Source organism: Chanodichthys erythropterus, chromosome 7 (assembly GCF_024489055.1).
Source record: "Chanodichthys erythropterus isolate Z2021 chromosome 7, ASM2448905v1, whole genome shotgun sequence".
Classification (NCBI taxonomy): domain Eukaryota; kingdom Metazoa; phylum Chordata; class Actinopteri; order Cypriniformes; family Xenocyprididae; genus Chanodichthys; species Chanodichthys erythropterus.
In genome coordinates, this window is record NC_090227.1 from 40,989,288 (window position 1) to 41,005,004 (window position 15,717).

The 15,717-nt window shown below is 36.3% G+C and overlaps 1 protein-coding gene across 1 annotated transcript in view; it reads left to right on the top strand.

Moving 5' to 3' along the window:
* The first annotated feature begins 2,313 nt into the window (after positions 1 to 2,313).
* Positions 2,314 to 15,717, top strand: part of itpkcb (inositol-trisphosphate 3-kinase Cb) — a 24,134-nt gene continuing 10,730 nt past the window's right edge. Inside the window, exons 1-2 of the mRNA XM_067390593.1 lie at positions 2,314 to 2,330; positions 9,028 to 10,048. Of these exons, the coding sequence (XP_067246694.1) occupies positions 9,128 to 10,048 (921 nt within the window). The 5' untranslated portion in view covers positions 2,314 to 2,330; positions 9,028 to 9,127. The remainder of the gene's footprint in view (positions 2,331 to 9,027; positions 10,049 to 15,717) is intronic.

Here is a 15,717-nt window from a genome sequence, read left to right on the forward strand (position 1 = left end):
TCTTCATGAGTGAGTCATTGAATCGTTCATTATTTGTTCAAACACACTGATTCATCCAGGCACAAATCAAATGACTGTTTCTGAATTCGAAACTAGGGATGCATGATATTGGAAAAAACTGACATTGCAATATTTTGTTTTTCTGCAATATATATTGTGATATTAACAATTTCACCAGATGACTTAAATATGTCTCTTTTACTATTCCTGCCATAGAAAGATATGGTAAAAGTAGTAAGAGTTATATGCTAGTATACAATATCCAAATTCAGCATGTGTTTAAGACTGAGTCATTGAATCATTCACTCAACCAGTTTGTTCAAACACAATGTGATTCATTCAGGAACGAAACAAGTGACTGTGTTTATCAACAAATCACTGAATCATTCACTCAACTGATTTGTTCAAACACACTGATTCATTCAGAATCAAATGTAAGTGACTGTTAAGGAGCGATTCGTTGAATGATCCACTCAACCTATTTGTTTAAACCCACTGATTCATTCGGGAACAAAACAAGTGCCCATGTTAATGAGTATGTCATTGAATCATTCACTCAACCAATTCGTTCAAACCCACCGATTCATTCAGGAATAAAACACCACCACTACTGCGTGTTGCTTTGTATGAAATGATGAATTGATGATTCTGCTGGTGCTTCGTTTGGAACTATTTTCATTGGCGGAAATACATTTCTTAATATTACTTCATGTTTATTGATCTGAATATAAAAAGAAATATCTTGCCAAATCATGCTTGTGTGATATTGCTTAAGTATATTATTATACCACCACACCACACTATATATGTCAGAAGACAGTTAATATAGTATAAATAATATTATTCAGTGTTCCTAGCTGGTCCAAATGCTCAGCATATGAAGGTTTTACATTGTTTTACATTTACATATTTTGGGGGATGTTGTCTATTATAGCTACATTATAGTGTTGAAACTGTTATATAACTCGCTGACTCATGACAACAATAAAAGAAGTAAACTGATGATTTCTCAAATCTTCCCAAAGGGCTCCTGAAGAAACAAATGCCTCAAACATGTCAGTGCTTATTTTCTCACTGTATCTCAGAGAAGGGCACGGCTTTGCTGATACCAGATACGTTTTAAACTATTCATAGTTCAGTGATTCAGCGGAACGTGTATTATCATTTAGTGATTCATTTGTGGAACAGCGTTATTCAGCATCTCTTTTTCGGTTTTGCTCCTGGTTCTACTTTCCAGGTGCTTTGGTGCATATACTGCCCACCACTTCAGCCCACACTTTGATTTTCAGATCTGCTTTCACTGTGGAAAGTGAAGGTGTTTGTGAATGAACAGATACTCTACAGTACATTTACTCTAAACGCCAAAAAGATTAAACAAATAGTTCATTAATTTTCATAAAACCATATTATAAATTAATACTAATATTATGTAAATTTGTAAATTCTTGTCATCAGTATCATGTAAGTACATGTAGTTAATTAATATGGTAACACTTTATTTTAGGGTCTTTTAACTATATTGCTAATTAGCATGTATATTACTAGAATATTGGCTGTTTATTAGTAATTATTGAGCACATATTAATGCCTTTTTGTGCATGACCATATTCTGCATTCTTAATCCTACCCAATACCTAAACTTAACAACCCTTACTAATTATTAATAAGCAGTAAATTAGCCGTTTATTGAGAGAAAAGTTAGTTAATAGTTTATATGTACTATACTAACATGTTACCATTAATATATCTCAGTACTTATTTGAGTACATGTACAATGTACAGTTTCACCAATTAGTAGGTTCATGTCACATTTGTATGATTATCATCCTCCATTAGTCATTTCTATTTTGATGACTGTATTTGTTGAGCAATTTGGGATCATTGTAATTACGCACCTGTTCAATCCCTAAAATACTGCTTAGTCATCTAGGTGTCGTCAAATTTATCGTAACCTGTGAGATTTTCCACATTAATTTTGTTTTTGTAATCATCACACAAAATTCATCCTAACAGTTTCTCATTTTGTCCATGAGCTAATCCTGACACAATAGCGACAATGAGAAAAAAAACAAACATGCTAAAACAGGCCTGCAGACCTCATCAGCGACTGCTTCATTCACTCTCTTCTCCTATAGTAACCTTTTACTTTATTAAGCTCATAAATGTTCATAAACCTCAAAATGATTCAGGTGTCCAGTTCTTTCCTGTTCAAATCAAAGGCTGAGAAGGGTGTGTTTCAGTCGAGCTTTATGACTCAATACTAATGAGTAAGAAACTTCAGCCTTCATACTGGAAAACACACTGAGGAGTGTCTGATATTGGTGAAACCGGTAAGTTCAAAATGAGTGTTTAATAGATTGTCTTGTAACATTAAACTGTTAAAACAGTAATGGTGAAATGACTAAGACTGTGATCAAAGCTGAATTTTCAGCATCATTCTTCAGTGTCACATGATCCTTCAGAAATCATTCTAATATGCTGATTTGCTGCTCAAGAAACATTTATTATAACATTTTAAAACTGTTGTGCTGCTTAATATTTTTGTGGTTAAATTTAATGCATTCTTGTATTAAAGGGGTCCTTGATTATGATTTCATTTTTTAAACTTTAGTTAGTGTGTAATGTTGCTGTTTGAGCATAAACAACAACTGCAACAAAGTTGCGACGCTCAAAGTTCAATGCAAAGAGATATATTTTCTTTTACAGAAATCACTTTTTAAGAGAGTGTAGTAATGTTGCCATGCCGGCATTTTACACTGGACTGCTTTACAAACGAGGATCAATTAAACGCTGGATTTGCACAAAAGATGAACATGGCGGCACATGCTAGTGGATGAGTTGAATCAACTCCACAGCAACTACATAAATTTATCCACTAACCATTCAGAAACGTCTAAAAGTTGTAACTTCTTCCTGAGTCTCTCCATCAGAGTCGACTCCGGTTTGAACAATGTAAGGCTGAACACCGTTACTGACAATCCTCATTTTGGCTGCGTGAGATTCTCCAGCTTTGTTGTTGTTGAGCTGTTGAAGCTCCGCCCTCTTCTGGAAAGGGGGCCGGGAGCAGCGGCTCATTTGCATTTAAAGGGACACACACAAATGCCGTGTTTTTGCTCACACCCAAATAGGGGCAAATTTGACAAGCTATAATAAATGATCGGTGGGGTATTTTGAGCTGAAACTTCACAGACACATTCTGGGGACACCAGAGACTTATATTAAATCTTGTGAAAGGGGGCATAAAAGGTCCCTTTTAACCCATAAGAACCCGGACCAATTTCCCCTTATAGGAAAATTATGGGGCATATAAAACAGACTAAATGGACCACTTAAAACATGTTTCTGCAGTTGTTTTTTAAATACAACCACTCCTTGTCAAAGATCTGTAATGTTATATATATGTGACATTGGGCGTTTATGATAAATTTTTAATGTTACATATTTGTCACATTGGGCTTTTATTTCTCATTTGAAAAAAATAACATTTTGTCAGTTTTCTTTCTAAATAACATTTTTTTTTCTATTTATTTTCTTTTCCACAACATTTTCAAAATTATAACTTTTCTGGGAAGATAAATAAAAAAAACTTTTTCAGAAGTAATACAGTTTTTGCATTTTATTTGCTTTGCCACATATTTCAAAACAACTTTTTTTGTAACTTATCAAAATTCTTTTCAGGTATACGGTTTAACCAGAAATAAAGTTTTAGAATATTTTTTCACAACTCGAAAATGTGCAAACTGAATAAAAATAAATAACTACCTCACAATGGAGGTAAACATGTTGAATATGCATGTAGTGCAATAACATTGCAAAAATGTGTATATTGTGCAATAAAACTGTCATTTCATTAACAATGTTATTAATTTTACATTTATTTTGTTTACATATGTTAAAATATGCTTTTAATTGAGCAGCAGAATATATATAACACTAAAATGATTGAATCAGCTAAATTATTTGAGCAGCTCATTACCATTTTTCTTAATGTGACACATACGTCACATCAAAATTCCACCTACTGTTTTAAGGTTAACAGCCCGATGTGACACATATGTCACCACAACATTTTCATAACTTGTTTTATATCAATTTGTACAAGACCTGTTTTAAAATCAGGTCAAGTGTAATCTAGGATATGTTATTAAAACATTAGAATTGTTGCATGGGTTGAAACATACCTTTAGTAACAAAAACAAGCGTTTTTAAAAATTGCTGAAACTGCAACATGTGCACACCAGGCAGGCCACCATTTTGGAAATGTTACCATGGCAACAAAAATGCACAGATTGTCACATGACTGAACCTGGATGTTCCTTAAATGTCACTTAGGGACTTCCTGGGTTGAAAGTAAGGGATAATGCTTTAAAAAGACCTTTCCAGATAATCACCAGTGTTTGTGACACCCACGTCACCACGGGTTCTTATGGGTTAATATATTCTTTATTTGCTAATTCCTTAAAGGTACAATTTGTGATTTTTTTTCCGCTAGAGGTCGCTAGAAGCCTATTCAAAACAAAGGCGTAGTTTGATGACGCCAAGTTACAGAGCGGAAACTTGGGACATGTGGTCTCCATCTCAATGGACGGTGCAAAAGCATAGGGATTGGAGTCTGGAAGAACTCATGTTCGTGGATGCGATTATTAACGTTACTGTAGTATGAAGTAGCGCAGGACCGAGTGTTGCGGGAGCTGAACGAGGAGCTGGAGCGATTGATCAATACACACCTCACGAGCAGCGGGACTTTTATTATGACACAGTCGCCGGCGCCGCTTCCGCTTTTCCGGTCATGAGTTTACGGGAGCTGTCCTTGTCGACAGAACCAGCGGCAGATGGTAAACAGTAATTATGTTCCATAAATAAGTAACACAATCCACCATAAAACGTGCAAGAAGTAAATAAGGAACTGCTTGAAGCGAGCTAGTGGTTTGCTGGACGCTAGACACTACTTCCGCATTTGTCCACGGCACTGTTGTCATGTGGTTTCTACGTCAGTAAAGGCGGTAACAAAGGTAACTGACGTCATTGACAGGCGACTGCACTGCCCCGTGTCACTGTTTAGAATGGGAATTTTCTCATGATTTACAAGTAGTTGAAAACATTAGAGATATTGTTAGTAATCAGCTGGACAAAATATATAACACTAGCCTAGTGGTTTTTGGATATTTTACTGCAAAAATTTTACATATTGTACCTTTAAATAGGAAAGATGAGGGTAAAAAATCTCAATGATTATCAGACCAGAAATACTTGATTGATGTAGTCTTATTTAGTTCTTCTCATGTAGTTCTTATTAAGCAGCATCAGACATAGAGGAATGCAGAATGGCTCGTCACCATTGTGGTCTGTCTTGCAGCCTCAAAGCAAGAGCTGTTGTCACTTAAGATCACACTTCCTGTATCCTGTATGTTGTGCCACAATAATACAGCCTTATACCAGTATATATCAGTGCTTACCGAACTCTTTACTTTGGTACAATCTGATTTTTACACCATTTAATTTAATTTTGTTAATGTTCAATATTAATAATTGCAACAGTTATTCTTGCTTATTTGTGGTTTATACTGAATAGCTCGTAACTGTGGTGAATGTGGTCTTGTCTTGAGCAGTGTCATGTGGTCATTGTGTCATGCCTTTGCACAGTTTAAACTTACTGTAACAGTTTGTTGGAAAGCTGAGCAAACCAAAAAATCTTAGGCTGCAGTATAGTGTTTTTGTAAAAACTTTTTGACAAATGCTGTTTAGTTAATGGCAAAGTTCAGCCAGAAATTAAAATTCCATCATTATTAATTCACCCACATGTAATTTCCAACCCTATATGACCTCCTTTCTTCTGTGTGGGAGAACAAAATCATAAAATGCTGTCATTAAATTTGTTCAAGCTTCAGACCCTGTACTTTCCCTCTTTAAACGCTAGAGGGAGACAATCCATGTGTTGGGAGAACAAAAGCTCTAAGACAATGGGCTGTGTCTCAATCAGCTCCCTAGTTCAGTAGTCAGGGCACTGATCAGTGAATTAGCCACAGTCATTTCCATGATATACTGATTCACAACCTAGGGAGCTGATTGAGACGCAGGGTAAGACACAAAAATGTTTACCATACAGTAACACAGACATTATCTAGTTGAATCAAATGACCATGTTAGTTAAACATGTCCCTCTATGATTTATATGTGATTTTTATTGAAGAAGAGCACTTCTGGTAAGTGATGGAATCTCTTATAAGTCACATATTAAACTTTATAACCTTGTTTAGCATGCTTGTTATGATCGACTGATTGACATTTGATGCGTGTACAGGAGGTGGGATTCATTTGCCTAATATATTCTTTTATGGTTAGGTAAAGCTATGATAATTTTTATTAAGAAGTGTTTAAAAAATAACGACAGCAGAAGTATGTGCTATGTCCATGTGTACATGTTTTTAAGGTCATCAAAATGTGATGTGAAAATCTGAGATATTTTCTTAGCCTTGTAATTATTTCCTTGTTCATGATTTGTTCAAATGGTATTCCCTCAACAGAATCTCACTTCAACCCTATCATACTGTATCATATTTGATACATTATATTTTAAGGCCTCTTAATTATCAACATGATCATGATGAAAACCCTGTTTGAACACAAGACTAAATTTTACATTATCTTGTCCTTAAAGGTGCAGTAAGTGACTTCTGAGAAACACTGGGTTGATTTCAAATATCAACAAACAAACATACCCCTCCCTTCATTGCTCCACCCCCAAAACACACAAACACACAATGCAAGAATGCATGGCTGAAGACCAAATATACAAAGTACACACAGTTGCGTGTACAGTACACGTGTACTCTTCTGATGATGAAATTTGCATCACACGCACACAGTATGCTGACCCTCGCGTACGTGTAAAAAGTGAAGTATTCTTTGGGCTTGAGTTTACCCTTCTCTCACTTACTTCCCTCCATCTCTTTCAGTCGGATGTACGTCACTGCTTTCGTTGCACTAGTGCCCACTACTGGTGGAACCTTTGCCATGTGTTTAAATGGAAAGTCCTAAGTGTCACGGGCACACAAGAACAAGATGTTGAGATCCAGTTGCAGCATAAGTATTTATTGGGGAATCCAGAAACGTTAATCCAAAGGCAGGCAAGGGTCAAAATCCAGAATATCCAGTCCACAAAACACAAAGCCAGAGAAACAAACGGTGCACATAACAATACAACAAACCACAACCAAGGACAGAAACAACTGAGTATAAATAGACAGACACTAATGATGAAACACAAAACAGCTGAGTGCAATGAGTGAGGTTAATGAGTCCAGGGAAGTGTCTTATGGGTAATGTAGTGAATGCAATGGGTGGAAATGAGAGTCCGGGATGGAGTGCCCTCTAGTGGCTGATAGGGCACTCTCACTGGTGATCGTGACACTAAGCCCTTGATCACTTGGAAGTATCACTATGGAGTTTTTATACAGTTTTTTTTTCTTTATGAATTTTTGTTTGTATAAATTTAAAAAAAATTACACGAATTAAAATGACAACAATAAACTATAACAGTTAGCTACAAGTATTATGCAGTTAAATGTGATAATAACTCTAATATCCTACACTACAGTTGTGTGGAGTCGAGAGTCTGTCCAAATAAACTTACCTCGCCCACTTTACAAAGTTGAACGCACTTCAAAATGGTGGCGGGGATTCCCCTGAGGGGAAGTGCTTAGTGAAGTTCGGGAGTGTATGTCTAATGGTGCGTTCACACCAGACGCGAATGAATTGTTAAGCACGAGTGATTTACATGTTAAGTTAATGCAAAGACGCAACAGACATCCTGCGGCGTGATTTGTGTGAATGAGGTGGCGTGAATTGAACGTTTCAGGTATTTGACGTGCGTAACGTGATTCGAGCGAGTTGAAAAATCTGAACTTTGGCAAATATTCGTGCCGCGTTAACCATTCAGGAGCTTGCTCTAGTAGTGACGGGATTACGACGTAGCGAGCGGAGGCAGAAATCCGAAACAACAATGGAGGACAAAATTATTGTCGCTGTATATGGATACCAGGAGCTGTATGATACATCTTTGTACTTTTATAGAAACAGGAATAAAAAGAATCTTGCTTGGAAGAAAGTGAGTGAGGAGGTCGGACAATCTGGTAAGTTGTAAAAAACGCTCTTTACTCAATTTGAGCTTTATATATATACATACTGAGACTACAAGCTAGCTAAAGCCGATAAATTGAGCTTATTCGCGGTATTTTACAACTACTTTCCCGCTGACGAGTTGATGTGTTTATTCAGAGGAAGTGTGCAGAAAGAAGTGGAAGAGTCTGAGCGACACATATATTCCCAGTAAGTAAATTTCACGCGTGAATGAAGCAAGTGAACTCAAAATGTTCAAGCGCCCAACTACGTGCGAATAGCGCGATTTATTCGCGCAAGTCGCGTCTGGTGTGAACACCCCATTAAAAAGTTAAACGCAGCCCAAGTCACTTTATCATAGATAAAGCAAAGCTAAATAATTCTGTGTGAAAAATAAAGTGACGGTAACATACAGTACACAAGAGTTATACTAGCAAGAGTTTCTCATAAATTGCTTACTGCACCTTTAATATTTCAAGATGAACATTTACTGGACTTAAGCAACTTTAGGCTGTGATACAACATGCTTTTGAGGAATGTTTATTTGTATTTATTTCTCAAAAATAATTGTATTGCATTTTATTATAGCTATGTTTTGTCCCCCACAATTAAAACTACAGAGCTTTGATCATAAAACAAAACATTTAAATATCATCTTACTAAGACATAGGCTAGAATTAGGAGATATTGAGTGATAACTGGTATACTATTATAAAAATATCATAAATTTACATTAGGCTATCAAAATTTTATCTTACTTTTTAGCTATACGAATAACAACATCTGCACAAAAATTGTTTTTCCTCCTGGAGTGTGAGCTCCATTTTCTTTAATATATTATATAGTCTATAAAAGCTTGAAGTATCACATAAAAAATATTTTTCTGACTATTATTGTTTTATATGTCAGGCTTTACAGGGTTAAAGACCTTGCCTTGGCCAGAGCAGCTGCCTTCAGTAGTGGGCGTGGCATTTAAAGGGCTGCGTGAGTGATCTGTACGGTATGCAGGATGGGCCAATCAACATCCAGCAGCGGCAGCAGCTCTTCACACTGCAGTAACAGCGCAGCACTCGCGAGCTGCACACGAACGCGCGTGCGAGGAGTTTTTTGTTCGCCACATACCGCTGACAGGTTAGACGAGAATCCGATGAAAACTAAGGAGCTGCCGACTGTTCAGAAGTGTTGGAGGGACGACTTTAAAGAGGGGAAGACGTCTGTGGATGCAAGAGTACGTGAGCCGAAAAAGCTGATTTTAAACGCGAGTTCTTCCGGTAATCAACATGCGCCTGAAAACTTGATATTTTTGAGTCGCGCGACGGACTTCGAGAGTCAAGTTTCGGATTCCCGAGGCGGACAGAAAGAAGTGCGTGAGGAGAACCATGAGTGTTGCGTCTCGCCGTGGGACATGGAAAGAGTGTCAGAAGGTGCCGTGACTCCTGGCAGAGTTTCGGAGGAAAATGTGAACCAGTGCCTGAACATGCCAGACTTTCTAGCAGACTTCAGTTGTTCGTCTCCGTTAGCTACACACAAAATGACTAAAAGTTCATTGAAACCATCTCTGTCTGATCGGCGGGGTGGAGAAGGGGAGCCACAAGCTTCAAACCCGTTCCCTAGGATTATTCCCAAACTAATAGTCACCCATGATGATCTAAGTCCTGGTCAGGACAGTCCGCACATCACTGATTTGACGCTGAGCATGGGCGGCTTTTCGCTGGAGCTGCATCCCGATGAGGACTCGCCCTGCTCGGACAGCGGCTGTGGAGGCTCGCCTGCGCCCTCTCTGTTCCATAGGAAACTGTCCAGCTCCTCTTCAGCTGGATTATCCTCTGCTTCATCGTTTGAGGAGTCTGAGGATGATTTCACCGGCAGTGATATTGAGCCCACCAGTCTGTCTCCCAGTATGTTCGGCAGTCCTGATGAACTTGCAGGGGTAGGTGTCCAGTTTTCCCAAATTTAAATGCTTTATTTGAGTCTTTATTAAGTTCTTGAGATCCTACTATATAGATTTACATGTTGCATATGTGTTTTTCCATGCTGGGTAGTGCACTTAAAGGATTAGTTCACTTTCAAATTAAAATTTCCTGATAATTTACTCACCCCCATGTCATCCAAGATGTTCATGTCTTTCTTTCTTCAGTTGAAAAGAAATTAAGGTTTTTGATGAAAACATTCCAGGATTATTCTCCTTATAGTGGACTTCAATGGAGCCCAAATGGTTGAAGGTCAAAATTACAGTTTCGTTGCAGCTTCAAAGCGTTCTACACAATCCCAGATGAGGAATAAAGGTATTTTCTAGAGAAACTATCGCTCATTTCCTAATAAAAAAAGTTTTAAGAATAAATGCTCATCTTGAACTAGCTCTCTTCTTTTTCTCTATTAGAATTCCAGCAGTGTAGACACTGCTAAGTGTATTACTGCCCTCTTCAGGTCAAAGTTTGAACTAATTGTTATATGCTTGCACTAGCATATTGTATATGACAATTTAGTTCAAACTTTGGCCTGTGGAGGGCAGTAATACACTTGGCAGTGTCTACACTGCCAGAATTCTAATAGAGAAGATGAGAGCTAGTTCAAGATGAGCGTTTATGGTTAAAACGTATACAATTTAAAATTTGTATTTATTTATTTTTTTTAAGAAAATGAGCGATGGTTTCTCTAGATAAGACCCTTATTTCTCGTCTGGGAGCGCTGTAAACTGTAATTTTGACATTATCAGGAAATTTTAATTTGAAAGTGAACTAATCCTTTAATCGCACTTGTTGTGTACTAAATAGAAGTATACAGGACCTGCAGGTGATGAAATATCAATTACACTTTCATTTATGAGAGCACATTTTAATGGCTGTTTCTTAACAAACCTAAATATTTTAAATCATTACGTTTTTGTACACTTATTTTGACGTGTTGTTGACTGACTTTTACTAAAATACATACATTTATTGATTTTGATTTTAACTTAGAACCAATATTACATTTAAAGTTAATATACTAAATTGCAAATCCATTATTGCATGTGTAATTACAAATATATTTATATTCATGACATGCACGTTTCAGTACAAATGACATTAAAGTAGTACACTTTAAACATATTTCAATGGCAAAAGTAAATATAGCTGCAAGCAGCGATAATGGGGCCAAGGGTTCCGTGAGTTTAAAGTGTAGCTAAAAAAATAAAAAATAAAACGGCACCTTCTGTGATTGGCCCCTGACTATTAACAACAATAGGGGACCCACAACCATTTTTGTTAAAATCCATATATCGTCTTAATGCTAGGTTGTGTTGTCTTTGAACGTTCCAGGTGCTTTCAGGATATGCTGATGATGATGTACACCAATGTCCGTGCATTTGTCAAAGTGTGTCAAAGCATTTAAAAATTTATAAAAATATTGCAATTTACGACAGATTTCAAAATCAGTATCTACAGATTCGGCATGACACAAAGAAATCTGTAGGCATTACAGTTTTCTGGCAAACATTTCGAAAGTTATGAGCGAAACGGTTTTCAGATCATCTCATGACCTGTTGGTGGCGCTATTCCCAAATTTGGCATGCACCCCCAAATCATGTTTCTAATGAAGTGTACCAAGTTTCGTTCTGATTGAGCAAACTATTGCCAAAATATTGCATTTAATCTAATTTTGAGTTAACACTGCTAATTTCACATCATCATAACTTTTCGACAAAAACTAAGGAATATCAAAATTCTCTTAAACCATTTCTGTTTGACAATTTTGGTAAGGATCAAACAAAATTTGGAGTCACTGCAAAAAACAAACAATAAAAAAAACAACGAATTATGAAATTACATATAAAGATGTACTTAAGGCCTGCTTAAGAATGTCAATAAAAACACTCTTAATCCAAATATCATGCAATTAAGTGTCCAAAAAGTGTTCAGGTTGCATTTAAATATATTCCCTTTAAGTGTAATAAGTATGCTAAAGTGTACTTCTTTTTCAAAGGGTATGTCTCAAAGGTTAGGGGAAGGGCTCTTGATAAGTGTTTGTGCACCAAAACTTTATTACCTGCAAGACATGAGGTCTTGTGCTGCTTTTATCTACTGATGTTCCTTTAAACGCATTGATTAGGAGTTTATGCTTTCCAGTAAAGAACTTCTCAGCATTATATTTACAGCTTTGTTGTGTTCGAGTTGTTGTTGATCTACAGTAAAGTGATACTTAAGCTTAATTAGGCATGTAAGAATGAAGATTATGAGGATGCTTGAGCACTGAGTCACAGTGAAACTATTCATTAGAAATTACAACTATTTTTAGCTTTGTATCTGTATAACTCCAACTTGACAATTAATCTGTTAATTTATATATAACTCATCGGGCTTTTAGAAATTAACAAAAAGGTTACTGAAATATTGTAGTTTCATTCTTTGTGACAAAGAATTTCTAGTGTGGCAAACTTTCAGTTTCAGACTCATATTGCTGGTGTATTTGTTGGCTCTTGGAACAGTTGACTGCTGAGACCCATGGGAGTGATTTTTTTTTTTTTGTATTTTTTTTTTTCTGTGGAAAGTTGGTAACTACGCAATATATTTGCCTTTTAGGTGTTAGAGACAAAAGTGAGTAACATAAACCTAATGTAAATGGGGATGTTTTTTTGTTTTTTTTAAGTATGAGCGAAACACTGAAGCTGAAGAATAGAAACTATTGTAATTTCTGGAAACTAGAAAAACAGAATTGTGACATTATTTCCAAAGGTCACTGATTGATTTAATAAACACTCACTGTAGTCATGCAAAGATGACTAACGGAGGAGTCAAACTCATTGTAATGATAATATCAGAGACTCCAGCTGGAAAAATCCCCCAGATCCCGGGTGTCTGCCACCTCAATCTCGGTTAGACAATGTGCTCAGCCAGTTTTGGTCTGAATGAATAATCTGTCTGAAGCTGGGTGGAGTTTACTTACTTCTGTTTCAGGCTGAAGCTTTGAGTGACTCCATATCTCTGATGAGACATTTGTTTACCTTGACCTGAACAGAAACTCTCGCTCACAGCCCGATCTAGCGATCAGTGCAGTAGGCTGGACATAAAAAGCCAAAACGAAATGCCTTCTAAAGCATTACGCTAGTAGCAACACCAAGGTCATGGACTTGAACAAACTTTCTGATAAAATATATTCTACTTTGAATGAGTCAGTTTGAATAAAATAAGTGTGACTTACACCTTGATATGTGTCTACAGGGTGTTTTGGTGTTGCTTTTTATGTCCCTGCAGAACAAAACCATGACCAGAGTCAGCAAAAACAGCCTGATATCGTACATTACTTAGACCTATGTGGGCATTTCATCAGCAGTTCTGTGCTAATCTCCAATTTCCCACTCAATCTCCCATTATCCAAATGATTACAGCTAGTTTTGTGTATGTCTGTCTGATCCATGAATCAGGATGAATCAGTCCGGACAGAATGACTGTCAGGAAGTTCATTGGCTCCTTATAATCTTTCCATCTTTTCCGCACTAATTGTTTTTCCGGATCTTTTTTTGCCTTCATACATCTGATCTTAACTACCCTTGAAAAGTTTGGTATGTGTAAGAGTTTTGTAATGTTTGAAAGTCTCTAATTCTCACCAAGGCTGCATTTATTTGGTCAAAATTACATTATACTATGTAATAAAATACAGTAATATTGTGAAATATTATTATGATTTAAAATAAATTTTCTATTGTAACATATTTATAAAAATGTAATTTATTCCTGTGATCAAAGCTGAATTTTCAGCATCATTACTCCAGTCTTCAGTGTCACATGATCCTTCAGAAATTATTTTTTGATTTGGTGCTCAAGAAACATTTATGTTTATCAATGTTGAAAATAGTTGTGCTGGATTTTTTTTAGGATCCTTTTGGGATTCTTTGATATTACAAAGTTTAAAAGAACAACATTTATTTGAAATAATTTCGGGAACACTTTAGTTTTATGGTCCAATTCTCACTATTAACTAGTTGCTTCTTACCATGCATATACTTGTAAAGCACATATTATTGCCTTATTCTGCTTCCCATAATCCTACCCAATACCTTAACTTAACTTATTTACCATTAATAAGCAGTAATTAGGAGTTTATTAAGGCAAAAGTCATAGTTAATAGTGAGAATTGGACCAAAAGTGTAACAGAATGTACCAATATAAAAATCTTTTGAAAGTCAATATAAAAGTCACTTTTGCTATATTTTAATGCATCCTTACATGAAGTATTAATTTCTTTTAAAAAAGATCTTACTGTCTCCAAACTTTTGGACGCTGTGCTAGTCTTTCATATTTATGGAAGCTTGTTTCCACTACCAAATAAAAAATAAAAAAGGTAATTAAGAATTTTATTGCACAATTCTGAATTTTTTTCTCACAATTGCAAGTTATAAAGTTAGAATTTCGGGATATAAAGTTGCAATTCTGACTTTTTTTCTTTCAGTTGCAAGATATAAACAATTCTGACTTTATAACTCACAATTGTGGGTTTATATCTCGCAATTCTGAGGAAAAAAGTCAGAATTGTTAGATAAAATGTCTCAATAACCTTTTTTTATTTTTTATTTCATGGCGCAAACAAGCTTCCATACATATTACTCCCCAGTCTTCTTGCATAATAAAATAATTCCAAATAAATGGCAACAAAATATTGATAAGTTGCCTTTTAATAATCTCTAAAAAAAGATCCTGATCCCTCTGTCAGGCTTTATTTAGTGTGTTATCATTACAAATCTTTTTCCTATGCGTTTCCTGTACATTAAAGTCATCTGAGCAGCATATTCAAATTTATGTCAGTTTCTTTGAATAAACCAGATTGACCCTGTTCCATCAGCTGCTGACATCCACAGGCCGGTGCACACAGACGCACGCTCTGATGCCATCGTAACCATCACTAGCCTCACACTGTGTCATGGAAAACTGAGTTGTGGGCGGTTCCTTTGTCGCTAAGTAACCATGAATCCATATATGGTGTTGCTTCTCATTTCTGTTTCTTCATCTCTTTCTTAATCTGTGTCGCGCCTTACTTCAGTGATCATGACGCAGATTATATTCTCTGCTTTGTTTACAGCTGTGTGTGCAAAATACTTTTTTGACTCCTTTCCTGCAGGAGGTTTTTCATGTCACAGCACATTGTGAAGATGTAAACCATTCATAAGCCTGCTCCACTACTTCTCAGACAAAGCGAAACACTCCATGCAAGATTTCAACTTGAAAACAGTTTACAGGAAGAATGCAAGACATCTAGCCGTCTCTCTGACTTTAGTGGCTCTCAGGGTGTGAAGCCGTTGGACAGGTTTCTCTTTTATGTAAATGCTTTAAGAGCTTCTTAGAAAGGAGGGAGAGAGAGAGATGAAAAGATCGAGAGGGAGGGAGAAGTGGAAAATGGATAGCTGAGAGGTGGGTGATGGGGTGGGTGGGGTTTTTACAGCGTGTTCAAACACAAACAGACCAGAAAAGCACATTTATTACATTAGTGGTGTTTGCTGAGGCGAGCACCATTATAATTCAATTTTAATCATTGTTACTTACTAAAAATAAATCATTATTTCTTATTAAAATGATTTATTGAATGTATTTTACATGATCTGCATTGTTGCATCTTCATGGCAGG